The 14,163-nt window shown below is 43.5% G+C and overlaps 1 protein-coding gene across 1 annotated transcript in view; it reads right to left on the reverse strand.

Moving 5' to 3' along the window:
• Positions 1–14,163, reverse strand: part of LOC129863300 (FRAS1-related extracellular matrix protein 2-like) — a 67,483-nt gene that overhangs the window by 35,883 nt on the left and 17,437 nt on the right. Inside the window, exon 3 of the mRNA XM_055935188.1 lies at positions 8,981–9,070. Within this exon, the coding sequence (XP_055791163.1) occupies positions 8,981–9,070 (90 nt within the window). The remainder of the gene's footprint in view (positions 1–8,980; positions 9,071–14,163) is intronic.

The raw sequence follows: 14,163 nt of genomic DNA on the forward strand, positions 1-14,163 counted from the left end.
GGGAGTGGCACAGTTGTCCAAGGCACTGCATCTCAGTGCTAGATTTGTCACTACAGAAACGCTGGTTCGATTCCAGGACGTATCACAACCGGCAGTGATTGGGAGTCCCATAGAGTGGGGCACAATGGGGTCAGCATCGTCTGGGTTTGGCCGGTGTAGGCCGTCATTGTAAATAAGAATTTGTTCTTAACTGACTTGTTAAATAAAGGAAACATAAATGTACCCTGTTACTTTAGTTTACATTTAATAAGCACTTTTTTTTTTTTACTTCTTGAGATGGGAAAACTTGTTTTTTATTCAGTTGAACATGTGCTCTTTATAACAGAATGTTGACATGAAGTGAAATCCAAAGAGTCCAAGTTACACATCTCAAAAGGCACTGAATTGGTGGAATGACCGATTATTGTCCAGTGCTTAAACTACACCAGCTTTCTCTAAAAGGAGGAACAGTACTGGTAAAGACAGGAGGAAGAGGAGGAAGAGGAGGAAGAGGAGGAAGAGGAGGAAGAGTACTAGTAAAGATAGGAGGAAGAGGTGGAAGAGTACAGGTAAAGACAGGAGGAAGAGGAGGAAGAGGAGGAAGAGGAGGAAGAGGAGGAAGAGTACTAGTAAAGATAGGAGGAAGAGGTGGAAGAGTACTAGTAAAGACAGGAGGAAGAGGAGGAAGAGTACTGGTAAAGACAGGAGGAAGATGATGAAGAGTACTGGTAAAGACAGGAGGAAGATGATGAAGAGGAGGAAGAGTACTGGTAAAGACAGGAGGAAGAGGAGGACGAGTACTGGTAAAGACAGGAGGAAGAGGAGGAAGAGTACTGGTAAAGACAGGAGGAAGAGGAGGAAGAGTACTGGTAAAGACAGGAGGAAGATGATGAAGAGGAGGAAGAGTACTGGTAAAGACAGGAGGAAGAGGAGGAGGAGTGCTGGTAAAGACAGGAGGAAGAGGAGGAAGAGTACTGGTAAAGACAGGAGGAAGATGATGAAGAGGAGGAAGAGTACTGGTAAAGACAGGAGGAAGAGGAGGAAGAGTACTGGTAAAGACAGGAGGAGAAGGAGGAAGAGTACTGGTAAAGACAGGAGGAAGAGTACTGGTAAAGACAGGAGGAAGAGGAGGAAGAGTACTGGTAAAGACAGAATAAAGTGGAGGAAGAGGAGGAAGAGTTCTGGTAAAGGGGGATTAAAGAGGAGGAAGAGGAGGAAGAGTACTGGTAAAGGGGGAATAAAGAGGAGGAAGAGGAGGAAGAGTACTGGTAAACGGGGAATAAAGAGGAGGAAGAGGAGGAAGAGTACTGGTAAAGGGGGATTAAAGAGGAGGAAGAGGAGGAAGAGTACTGGTAAAGGGGGAATAAAGAGGAGGAAGAGGAGGAAGAGTACAATTACAGAATACAAAGGGAAGTACAGCCGAGAGCTGCCCAGTGACACGAGCCTACCAGACGAGCTAAACTACTTCTATGCTCGCTTCGAGGCAAAGAACACTGAAACATGCATGAGAGCACTAGCTGTTCCATAACACTGTGTGATAACGCTCTCCGCAGCTGATGTGGGTAAGACCTTTAAACAGGTCAACACTCACAAGGCCGCAGGGCCAGACGGATTACCAGGGCGTGTACTGAGAGCATGTGCTGACCAACTGGCAAGTGTCTTCACCGACATTTTCAACCTCTCCCTGTCTGAGTCTGTAATACCAACATGTTTTCAGCAGACAACCATAGCCCATGTGCCAAAGAGTACTGGTAAAGGGGGAATAAAGAGGAGGAAGAGGAGGAAGAGGAGGAAGACTACTGGTAAAGACAGGAGGAAGAGGAGGAAGAGTACTGGTAAAGACAGGAGGAAGAGGAGGAAGAGTACTGGTAAAGGGGGATTAAAGAGGAAGAAGAGGAGGATGAGTACTGGTAAAGACAGAATAAAGAGGAGGAAGAGGAGGAGGAGGAGTACTGGTAAAGACAGGAGGAAGAGGAGGAAGAGGAGGAAGAGTACTGGTAAAGGGGGATTAAAGAGGAGGAAGAGGAGGAAGAGTACTGGTAAAGACAGAATAAAGAGGAGGAGGAGGAAGGGGAGGAAGAGTACTGGTAAAGACAGAATAAAGAGGATGAAGAGGAGGAGGAGGAGTACTGGTAAAGACAGAATAAAGAGGAGGAGGAGGAAGGGGAGGAAGAGTACTGGTAAAGACAGAATAAAGAGGAGGAAGAGGAGGAAGAGTACTGGTAAAGGGGGATTAAAGAGGAGGAAAAGGAGGAAGAGTACTGGTAAAGACAGAATAAAGAGGAGGAAGAGGAGGAAGAGTACTGGTAAAGGGGGATTAAAGAGGAGGAAAAGGAGGAAGAGTACTGGTAAAGGGGGATTAAAGGGGAGGAAGAGGAGGAAGAGTACTGGTAAAGGGGGATTAAAGAGGAGGAAGAGGAGGAAGAGTACTGGTAAAGACAGGAGAAAGAGGAGGAAGAGGAGGAAGAGTACTGGTAAAGACAGGAGAAAGAGGAGGAAGAGGAGGAAGAGTACTGGTAAAGGGGGATTAAAGAGGAGGAAAAGGAGGAAGAGTACTGGTAAAGACAGAATAAAGAGGAGGAGGAGGAAGAGTAGGAAGAGTACTGGTAAAGATAGAATAAAGAGGAGGAAGAGGAGGAAGAGTACTGGTAAAGATAGAATAAAGAGGATGAAGAGGAGGAAGAGTACTGGTAAAGGGGGAATAAAGAGGAGGAAGAATGTGGAGAGGGATGAAAAGAGAAGGGTGAATTTGAGCGACATAGAAATGATCTGTGACATGACAGCAGATCTCAGAAATACAATAACATCTACACCACATGGCCAAAAGTATGTGGACACCCGTTAAAATAAGTGGATTCCTCTATTTCAGCCACACCCGTTGCTGACAGGTGCATAAAATCAAGTGCACAGCCAGGCAATCTCCATAGACAAATGGCAGTAGAATGGCCCGCACTGAAGAGCTCAGTGACTTTCAATGTGGCATGCAACCATTCCAACAAGTCAGTTTGTCAAATGTCTGCCCTGCTAGAGCTTCCCCGGTCAACTATAAGTGCTGTTATTGGGAAGTGGAAACGTCTCTGGAGTGATGAATCACGCATCTGGCAGTCCGACGGACAAATCTGGGTTTGGCGGATGTCAGGAGAACGCTACCTGCCTGAATGTATAGTGCCAACTGTGAAGAAAAAGAATAATGGTCTGGGGCTGTTTTTCATGTTTCAGGTCCGTTACTTCCAGTGAAGGGAAATCTTATCACTACAGCATACAATGACATTCTAGACGATTCTGTGCTTCCAACTTTGTGGCAACAGTTTTGGTGAAGGTCCTTTCCTGTTTCAGAACGGCAATGCCCCCGTGCACAAAGCGAGGTCCATACAGAAATGTTTTGTCCACATCGGTGTGGAAGAACTTGACTGGCCTTCACAGTGCCCTGACCTGCAGCCCAAGGAACACCATTGCGATGAATTGGAACGCTGGCTGTGAGCCTGGTCTAATCGCCCAACATCAGTGCCCGACCTCACTAATGCTCTTGTGGCTGAATGGAAGCATCTCCCCACAGCAATGTGCCAACATTTAGTTGAAAATCTTCCCAGAAGAGTGGAGGCTGTTATTTATCAAATAAAATAAAATAAAATATTTAACCTTTATTTCACTAGGCAAGTCAAATAAGAAAAAATTCTTATTTACAATGACGGCCTACCTGTTATAGCAGGAAAAGGGGGGACGAACTCCATATTAATCCCCATGATTTTGGAATGTTCGACGAGCAGGTGTCCACATACTTTTGGTCATGTAGAGTATCTCTGTAGCAGTTTTAGGTTTTCATTTTGCTTTGTTGATATGTTGTTGTTTTTGTGGTTGTTGATAATGTTTTAAGGATATTTAAGGTTATGTTTATGCCTAATCTGCACGGTACTCACTAGAGAGATAATTGTCTTCCACCCCCCCCCCCCCCTTCTGACACCCAGGTGGTAACACACATCTCTACATGCCTGGCAGACATCTCATCTTGGAACTCGGCCCACCACCTCAAGCTCAACAAAACAGAAGCTGCTCTTCCTCCCGGGAAAGGCCTACCAGCTCCAAGACCTCTGCATCACGGTTGACAACTCCACAGTTTCCCCTTGCCAGAGTGCAAAGGACATTTGCATGACCCAGGACAACACCCTGTCATTCTCTGCAAACATCAAAGCAGTGACTCACTCCTGCAGGTTCACGCTCTACAATAGTGTTTCCCAAACTGTGGGGCGAGCCCCCCCCCCCCCCCCCCCCGGGTTAGATTTGTTGAAGGAACTCAGTCCTACTTTCATCTTACCTCATGAAAATTGTACTAGTAGAAGGCACAAGGTGAAACTTTGAAATCGGTTATTGCAACATCAGTTTTCTTCTTGTCATGCCAGTCATTACAGACCTTAAGAGAGTTATTTATAACTTGTCAGAAATGTCCAGATCAACTGGCCCATGTCAGCTAATGTTAGTTTTTTTAACTCTGTTTTTTTTTGTCACTTGTATTTTTCTTGTAACGTTTGAGTAACTTAAATATCACATGAATAAACATTAGACATGGCCACATGTATAGAATTGCAGGAAATACGCTTTAAATCTGCAACATTTTCTCTCCGCCAACAAGAGGGGTTTGTTGTCGTGAACAGCACTGGTGCCCATAGAAATAGAAGTGGTGCAGGAAAAGTTTGGGAACTCCACAGACTGTTACCTTTCCTCACACAGGAAGCGGCGCAGGTCCTAATCCAGGAAGTTGTTACGTCCCATCTTGGCTACTGTAACTTGTCTATTGGCTGGGCTCTGCGCATGTGCCACTCCTCTGGCTTCCAGTAGAATCTCACATCATCCTCCATGCTTACCCTACGGAGCAGCAAGAGGATCTACCCCTCCTTACCTTCAGGCTCAAACCCTACATCCCAACCTGACCGCTCTGTTCTGCCACCTCTGGTCTCTTGGCAACCCTCCCACCCCTAAAGGAGGGCAGCTCCCACTCAGCCCAGTCCAAGCTCTTCTCTGTCCTGGCATCCCCAATGGTGGATCAAGCCTCCCCCTAATGTCAGGACAGCTACTTTGTTGAGAGGAAATTGTGATATGTTGTGATATGTTGTGATGTATCTCACCTAGCTATCTTATTAAAGATGAATGCACAAATGTAAATCACTCTGGATAAGAGCATCTGATAATGACTAAAATGTAAAATGTTAAGAGGAAAAAGAAAGAGAGAGTGAGAGGGAGAGAGAGAGAGAGAGAGAGAGAGAGAGAGAGAGAAGAGAGAGGGGAGGGAGAGAGAGAGAGAGAGAGGGGAGAAGGAGAGAGAGAGAGAGAGAGAGAGAGAGAGAGGGAAGAGGGAGAGAGAGAGGGGAGAGAGAGAGAAGGGGGGAGAGAGAGTGAGCAAGAGGGAGAGAGAGAGAGAAAAATAGGGTAGAGATTAAGACAGAGAGAGGGAGGGAGAGAGGGGTCCGGGAAAACGTAGTGACAACGGATTACTGTCATCAGCCAGGGGACGTGTGTGTGTGTGTGTGTGTGTGTGTGTGTGTGTGTGTGTGTGTGTGTGTGTGTGTGTGTGTGTGTGTGTGTGTGTGTGTGTGTGTGTGTGTGTGTGTGTGTGTGTGTGTGTGTGTGTGTGTGTGTTGCCGCTCTTAGGTAAACCAATATGGGCAGGTTAGCTAACAGAGAGAGGTCAGGGGTTGAGACAACGGAAGGGTAACCATAGCAACAACATGTTTAAGCCTAAGAGTAGTCGTGTAGTATTGCCAGGAACACACACACACACACACACACACACACACACACACACACACATACACACACACACACACACACACACACACACACACAGACACACACACACACACACACACACACACACACACACACACACACACACACACACACACACACACACACACACACACACACACACACACACACACACACACACACACACACAGAGGTGTGCAGCTACTCTCTGCTGGTAAATAAGTATACATCTAAACTTAAGTAAAGTTTGAATCTTCTAAAAATATATCCTTTCATCCTTTTCTCACTGAAAAAACACAAAAATATATTTGAAAGCAAAGGTTCAACAGAATTTACTAAAAATACTAAAAACTATTTTAGACAATTCACAGTCTAAAGATTCTCTTCCCAGAGGAGGACCATAACAGACCTGCTCAGATACAACAGACGAGACGAGACCATAACAGACCTGCTCAGATACAACAGACGAGACGAGACCATAACAGACCTGCTCAGATACAACAGACGAGACGAGACCATAACAGACCTGCTCAGATACAACAGACGAGACGAGACCATAACAGACCTGCTCAGATACAACAGACGAGACGAGACCATAACAGACCTGCTCAGATACAACAAACGAGACGAGACCATAACAGACCTGCTCAGATACAACAGACGAGACCATAACAGACCTGCTCAGATACAACAGACGAGACGAGACCATAACAGACCTGCTCAGATACAACAGACGAGACGAGACCATAACAGACCTGCTCAGATACAACAGACGAGACGAGACCATAACAGACCTGCTCAGATACAACAGACGAGACGAGACCATAACAGACCTGCTCAGATACAACAGACGAGACGAGACCATAACAGACCTGCTCAGATACAACAGACGAGACGAGACAGTTTCATGCACTTTTAGAACACAGTTTTCTTGATTTTGTTTCAGATCGTCTCATGTCGGCTGATGGAATTTCCAAAATTCAACATGTAAAATCTTAGCAAAAGTCTTGAGATGAGAAGGGTCCGTTTAGCCAATCAGATAACAGTGCGCTGATGTTCTGTGTTTAGCAAAGAAGCTAGCTAGCTAACCAGGCAGACAGCTAGCTGGCTAACCAGGCAGACAGCTAGCTGGCTAAGCAGACAGACAGCTAGCTGGCTAACCAGGCAGACAGCTAGCTGGCTAACCAGGCAGACAGCTAGCTGGCTAAGCAGACAGACAACTAGCTGACTAAGCAGACATACAGCTAGCTAGCTAAGCAAACAGACAAGCCTAGCTGGCTAACCAGGGAGACAGCTAGCTGGCCTAGCAGACAGACAGCTAGCTGGCTATTTTGCGGCAGTTAGGTGGCCTAGCTTGCTGATAACTGACAAGTCACAAAGTTTGGCCTGTTTCTGGTGCATGTCTTTCATGATTCTCGTTTGCTACAACAAGTTCATCAGGTCGTCGTAAAGAAGCACCGTGTGGAAAACGGTCTCAACCATCTTTTTGATCTGAATATCCCCCGTCTTTAGTTAGCTTCTATAACGGGCTAGTTGTCTGTCTGCGGTTGTATCTGAACCGGACGAGGAACAAGACTTGGAGACGAACCAAATCATTATTAGAAAGCTATATTAGATGTTAGATATTCACAGAGGCATGAAAGTAAAACAATCGTTACAAATCAGGATTGGCATGAGACAGTGTGTATGTGTGTGTGTGTGTGTGTGTGTGTGTGTGTGTGTGTGTGTGTGTGTGTGTGTGTGTGTGTGTGTGTGTGTGTGTGTGTGTGTGTGTGTGTGTGTGTGTGTGTGTGTGTGTGTGGTAACGTAACATAATAATTTACATGGCGACTCCCGTTACTTCCGAGGGCTCTTTGTACCAAAGCAATATCACCCTCTCTGTTCAGACACCCTCTAATTAGGGACCCCTACACACACACACACACACACACACACACACACACACACACACACACACACACACACACACACACACACACACACACACACACACACACACACACACACACACACACACACACACACACACGTGTCTGTCCCCTGTCTACCCCACTAACACAGCCCTGTAAAAATATGTCTGTTCCCAGTCTTCCCCTGTAACACAGCCCTATAATATGTCATGTCAGTAATTACTAGTCTGTTGCTTGGGGCACTGCCCCACTTTACAACCCTGAGCTATCATTATTAATCGCCCTGACGATGCACACCAACACGCGCACAACTGTACACGTACACACACACACACAGAGCCTGCCCCTCTACTTAGACATAGGCTCTATTTAACGTCCGCTTTGACTGACTGGTCAGAGGACTTCAATATCAACCACTGCTTTGTGACAACTCCTTGATGATAGCTCAGTTGTGTGTGTGTGTCGCTAATACATAGTAGGGATGTGACAATTGGACCATTTTTCTTAATGTTTAAACTGCCATTTTGTATCGGTTTTCCATCATAATTCCACGTGGATTCACAATGCAGACAGTACAGTACATGTCTTAGAGTCTCATGTGTTCCTCTATAGTCTTATTGACAGTACAGTGCATGCCTTAGTGTCTCATGTGTTCCTCTATAGTCTTATTGACAGTACAGTGCATGTCTTAGTGTCTCATGTGTTCCTCTATAGTCTTATTGACAGTACAGTACATGTCTTAGAGTCTCATGTGTTCCTCTATAGTCTTATTGACAGTACAGTGCATGTCTTAGTGTCTCATGTGTTCCTCTATAGTCTTATTGACAGTACAGTGCATGTCTTAGTGTCTCATGTGTTCCTCTATAGTCTTATTGACAGTACAGTACATGTCTTAGAGTCTCATGTGTTCCTCTATAGTCTTGATAACAGTACAGTACATGTCTTAGTGTCTCATGTGTTCCTCTATAGTCTTATTGACAGTACAGTGCATGTCTTAGTGTCTCATGTGTTCCTCTATAGTCTTGACGATTAGTCTTTTTTCTCGTTGCTGTTTCAATATTACTAGCAGCTATTCAAATGATATCCTTTATCTGCAGTCAATTATAACAACATCTCTAATTCCATGACAACAAACTGGTAACTATGCAGGAGACAACCAACAAGCATTTAATATTTTGCTGAAAAATGTGCAGTATTGAGTAGACTGCATAGCGTGTGTGTGTGTGTGTGTGTGTGTGTGTGTGTGTGTGTGTGTGTGTGTGTGTGTGTGTGTGTGTGTGTGGGTGTGTGTGTGTGTGGGTGTGTGTGTGTGTCAACAGGGTGCCACTTACCGTTGTCTTCAACAGAGAAGAGGAAGAGGTCTGTGGTTGCGTTCTCATCATTTCTTAACACATAGCAGATCTTTAGGTCATCAATGTCAGCTACAAAGAGAGGAGGAGGAGGAAGGGGAAAAGGAGGAGAAGGAAGAGGAGGAAGAGGAGGAGGAGGAGGAGGAGGAGGAGGAAGAGGAGGCGGAGGAGGAGGAGGACGAGGGGAAAAGGAGTAGAAGGAGGAGGAGGAGGAAGAGCAGAAAGAGGAGAAGGAGGAAGAGAAGAAGGAGGAGGAGGAAGAGGATGAGGAAGAGCAGAAAGAGGAGGAGGAAAATAATCGGAGGAGGAGGACGAGGAAGAGCAGGAAGAGGAGGAGGAGGAAGATGAGGAGGAGGAGGAGAACGAGGAGGAAGAGGAGGAAGAGGAGGAAGAGAACAAAGAGGAGGAGGAGGAGGAGGAGGATGAGGAAGAGCAGAAAGAGGAGAAGGAGGAAGAGAAGGAGGATGACGAGGAAGATGAGGAGAAGGAGGAGGAAGAGGCGGAGGAGGAGGAGGGGGAGAAGAAAAAGGAGGAGGAAGATGAGGGGGAGGAAGATGAAGAAGAAGAGAAGGAGAGGGAGGATGAGGAGAAGGAGGAAGAGGAGGAAGATGAGGAAGAAGAGAAATAGCAGGAGGAGAAGGAGGAGGAAGATGAGGAGGAGGAATAGGAGGAGGAAGAGGAGAATGAGGGGGAAGAAGATGAAGAGAAGGAAGAGGAAGAGGAGGAGGGGGATGAGGAGGAGGAAGAGAAGAATGAGGGGGAAGAAGGTGAAGAAGAAGAGAAGGAAGAGGAAGTGGAGGTGGGGGGGAATAAGATGAAGAAGAAGAGAAGGAGGAGGAAGAGGAAGAGGAGGGAAGGAGAACATGTTAATTGACAAGCTGTTTTCTGAACAGGAAATAAACTCTAGCATACTAGTGATCTTAATGCTCCTCATATGTCATGTATCTTCTTTACAAAGGCTATTTTATCAAATAGAAATACGTCTTTCGGATTTATGTATTTCTATGGGTATGTACCGTATGTGCATACTTTGTGTGTAGTCCTGTAGATCCTTGAACATTTATGTCAGTCTTCAGAAAATGTCCACTGTCACCCCTTCCTTCAACCTTTAGAAAATGTCCACTTTCACAGCCAAGAACAGTGTTTATATTATTTTTAAACGGCTTCATGAGGACGAGAGAAACATATGGCAGAGGCATCATTAATAGCCCACGCTACTCTTCAAGGGGCGATGGGTTTCAATAAATATGCATTCTCATAAAAACTTAAAAGAAGTCTCAAATAGCCGCTTGTCCCTGTTAATGGCCGGGAATCGGCACACATTTCAGCAAATAAATGCCTTTTTCAAATAAACGTCCGATCTAAATAAATTGTTTACGCGGACACCATGGACACAGCTCTGATATTCCCATGTGAAATAAAGACTTGTTTTATTTACTCTGTCATCGTTGCTAAAAGAAAAACACTACATTACACGAATGCTACCGGCTCTCCGCTGAAGCGTGAAATTGGGGGTGTATCAAATCAAATCAAATTTTATTTGTCACATGTGCCGAATACAGACTTTACAGTGAAATGTTTACTTTAACAAGCCCTTAACCGACAAAACAGTTTTAAGAATTTTTTTTGTTAATTAAGTAAAAAATAAATAAGTTTTTTTTTAAAAATAAAAATAAAGTAACAAATAATTAAAGAGCAACAGTAAAATAACAATAGCGAGGCTATATGATAGGTGTATGATAGGCTGCCTAATCTTTGCAAGTCTGATCTGTGATGGTTTTGTTATTTTAATGCTTATTCTGGTCATACTGGTCAGTGAGGTAGTCTTTAAAAAAAAAGTTGTAAGTAAAAGCCGTTTCGCAAATAAGGAAAAGACACCTGGCTGAAATAGTATCCTGTCTCTAATATGAACCAGTTGTGTTAATAAAGTGATTGAAGGAAATAAAGGCCCGGGCTATTAATTTAACTTTTACAGTAATTTACAAAGCATTGGTTGGTTACTTTCTACACCTGAATTGCTTGCTGTTTTGGGGGTTTTAGGCTGGGTTTCTGTACAGCACTGAGATATCAGCTGATGTAAGAAGGGCTATATAAAATAAATTTGATTTGATTGATTTGATGTATTAATGCATTTTGAAGAGTATCTGGTCCTCCAAACACATCTTCTGTTTTCCTCCTATGGTTTGCTATTTAGCATATTTACAGTAACATTCGGAAAGTATTCAGACCAATTGACTTATTTCACATGTTGTTACGTTACAGCCTTATTCTAAAATGGATGCCATTTTTTCCCTCATCAATCTATTAACACAATACCCCATAATGACATCACAATACATTTACATTTACATTTAAGTCATTTATCACAATACCCCGTAATGACATCACAATACCCCGTAATGACATCACAATACCCCATAATGACATCACAATACCCCATAATCACAAAACAAAAACATTATTAATTTTTATTGTTTTGCGAATGTAATAAAAAAATACAAAACTGAAATATCTCATTTACGTAAGTATTTTGTCCGTTTCCTATGAGACTCTACATTGAACTCAGATGCATCCTGTTTCCATTGATCATCCTTGAGATGTTTCTACAACTTGTACAGTACATACTGTAGCAGGCAGCTTGAGTTTTGAGAAAAGTTAAGTTATTCATAACTATTTTTTTATTGTTACTGACTTTTATTACAAAGAAAAACGATGAGTCAGTTTAAACAACAGTGAAATGCAAAGAGCTGTCAAATCAGAACTTGATGATACTGAGAAAAGCTTTCATGTCAGATTTCACACTGGTTACGAAAATATCCTCAAATGCAGTTTGAAGCGAATAAACATTAAAGGACTATTACACCACTCTCTTTTTTTAACCTAATACTCTTTATGTCTAGCACCAAACCAGTGAAAGAAGTGCATTGGTCTGTGGATAAAAATACTTTTTTTTGGTAAAAAAAAAAGAAAAGTCCTACTGTTTGAACCATAGTGTGTCGAAGGTAAATGAAAACAATGTACACAATAATGGCCTACCTGTCACGTTCTGACCCTAGTTCTTTTGTTATTTCTTTGTTTTAGTGTTAGTCAGGGCGTGAGTTGGGTGGGTTATCTATGTTCGTTTTTCTACGTTGGTTTGTTCGTTTGGCCTGGTATGATTCTCAATCAGAGGCAGGTGTCGTTAGTTGTCTCTGATTGAGAATCATACTTAGGTAGCCTTTTTCCACCTGGGTTTCTTGGGTGGTTATTTTCCATTTCAGTGTTTTCACCATTCGGGACTGTTTCGGGTTTTCATTTTGTTTCACTTTGTTAGTTTTGTATTTTGTCGTTCTCATTAAATTAAATAAATTAAATCATTATGGATACGTACCACGGTCTGACATTTCTTACTCCTCCTCAGATGAGGAGGACCAATTCCGTTACACTACCTAGCATTTTTTTTTTTTACATGACCCTAAGCATGATGGGATGTTAAAGTCTTATTTAACTCGGGAACCACACCTTCGTGTGAAAGCATCTGCCTTCAATATAATTTGTATCCCTCATTTACTGGAAGTGTTTCCTTTATTTTGGCAGTTACCTATAAACACAGTAAATACATTGAGTGGACAAAACATTAAGAACACCTGCTCTTTCCATGACATAGACTGTCAAGGTCAATCCAGGTGAAAGCTATGATCCATACTTGTTAAATCCACTTCAATCGGTGTAGATGGAGGGGAGGAGACAGGTTAAAGAAGGATTTTTAATCCTTGAGACAATTGATACATGGATTGTGAATGTGTGCCATTCAGAGGATGAATGGGCAAGACAAAATATTTAAGTGCCTTTGAACGGGGTATGTTAGTAGGTGCCAGGTTCACCGGTTTGTGTCAAGAACTGCAACGCTGCTGGGTTTTTCACACTCAGCAGTTTCCTCTGTGTATCGAGAATGGTCCACCACCCAAAGGACATCCAGCCAACTTGACACAACTGTTGGAAGCATTGGAGTCAACAAGCATGCCTGTGAAATGCTTTCGAAACCTTGCAGAATCCATGCCCTAACGAATTGAGGCTGATTCGACAGTGCAACTCAATATTAGGAAGCTGTTCCTAATGTTTTGTGCACTTAGTGTATATTGCATCTTGTTTGAAAATCACTTTTGATGAACTGTTTAACTTTTTTTTTTTCAATACAACATAGAAAATCTTCCGTTTCCTCAGAGAAATGAGAGATAATGATGCAGTTGAAAAGTGGTGGAATTATCCTTTAAGACTGGCTCACCCACTGATTATCTCACTCTGTCTCGCTCTCTCTCTGTCTCGTTCTCTCTTTCTATCTCTCCCTCTCTCTCTGTCTCGCTTTCTCTCTGTCTCGTTCTCTCTCTCTATCTCTCCCTCGCTCTCTCTAACTTTCATATCATTGTTTAAAGACGGAAGCTGTCCCACTCTGCCTCTCTCTTACCCTTCTATCTCACCTTCTCTCTTTCTCTCCCTCCCCCGCTCTTTTTTAAAATGTCACTCCCCCCCTTTCTCTCTCTATCTCTCTCTCTGTCATATCATTGTTCAAAGACGGAAGGTGTCCCACTTTGCCAACGTATCAATCAGCTCTGCTGTAACAGCAGCACTCTGCCTCTTGTATCGTGTGTGTGTGTGGGTGTGTGTGTGTGCGTGCGTGCGTGTGCGTGTGTGTGTGTGCGTGTGCGCGTGTGTATTTCTCACTCTGGTATCACGCTGAGTTGCTGTTTCCATTTCTTATCACCCCTCCAGCGTGTGTTTATCAACTCGGAGGGACAGTTTTCCAGAGACAGAATAATTAAGCCTACTTCTGGGCTCAGTAGAGAATATACACTGAAAGGGGATTTTTTTTTTTAACAGAAGCTTAAAGACATGCTCCGGAACTTTGGTTCATACATGCATAATCTATGAGCAGAATTACTATTTTACTTCACCTAGCAACGAAACAAATCCCTAGTTTGAAAGCAACTGTTCTCTGGAAGATGTTTGGCGCCATTTTCAATTTAAAAAAAAATCCCACGTGGGCCAGCCCCCTAGTAATTTGAGTTCCAGCCAATGAGCTTCAGCCCCTCCCCATTTGAGTGCACACACAGCAGAGAGAGTATTCCCGCTGCACCTGCTTTAACATCTGAAAAGCTGTGAGACAAATATACTTTGATTTGAGATTG

Source organism: Salvelinus fontinalis, chromosome 10 (assembly GCF_029448725.1).
Source record: "Salvelinus fontinalis isolate EN_2023a chromosome 10, ASM2944872v1, whole genome shotgun sequence".
Taxonomy (NCBI): Eukaryota; Metazoa; Chordata; class Actinopteri; order Salmoniformes; family Salmonidae; genus Salvelinus; species Salvelinus fontinalis.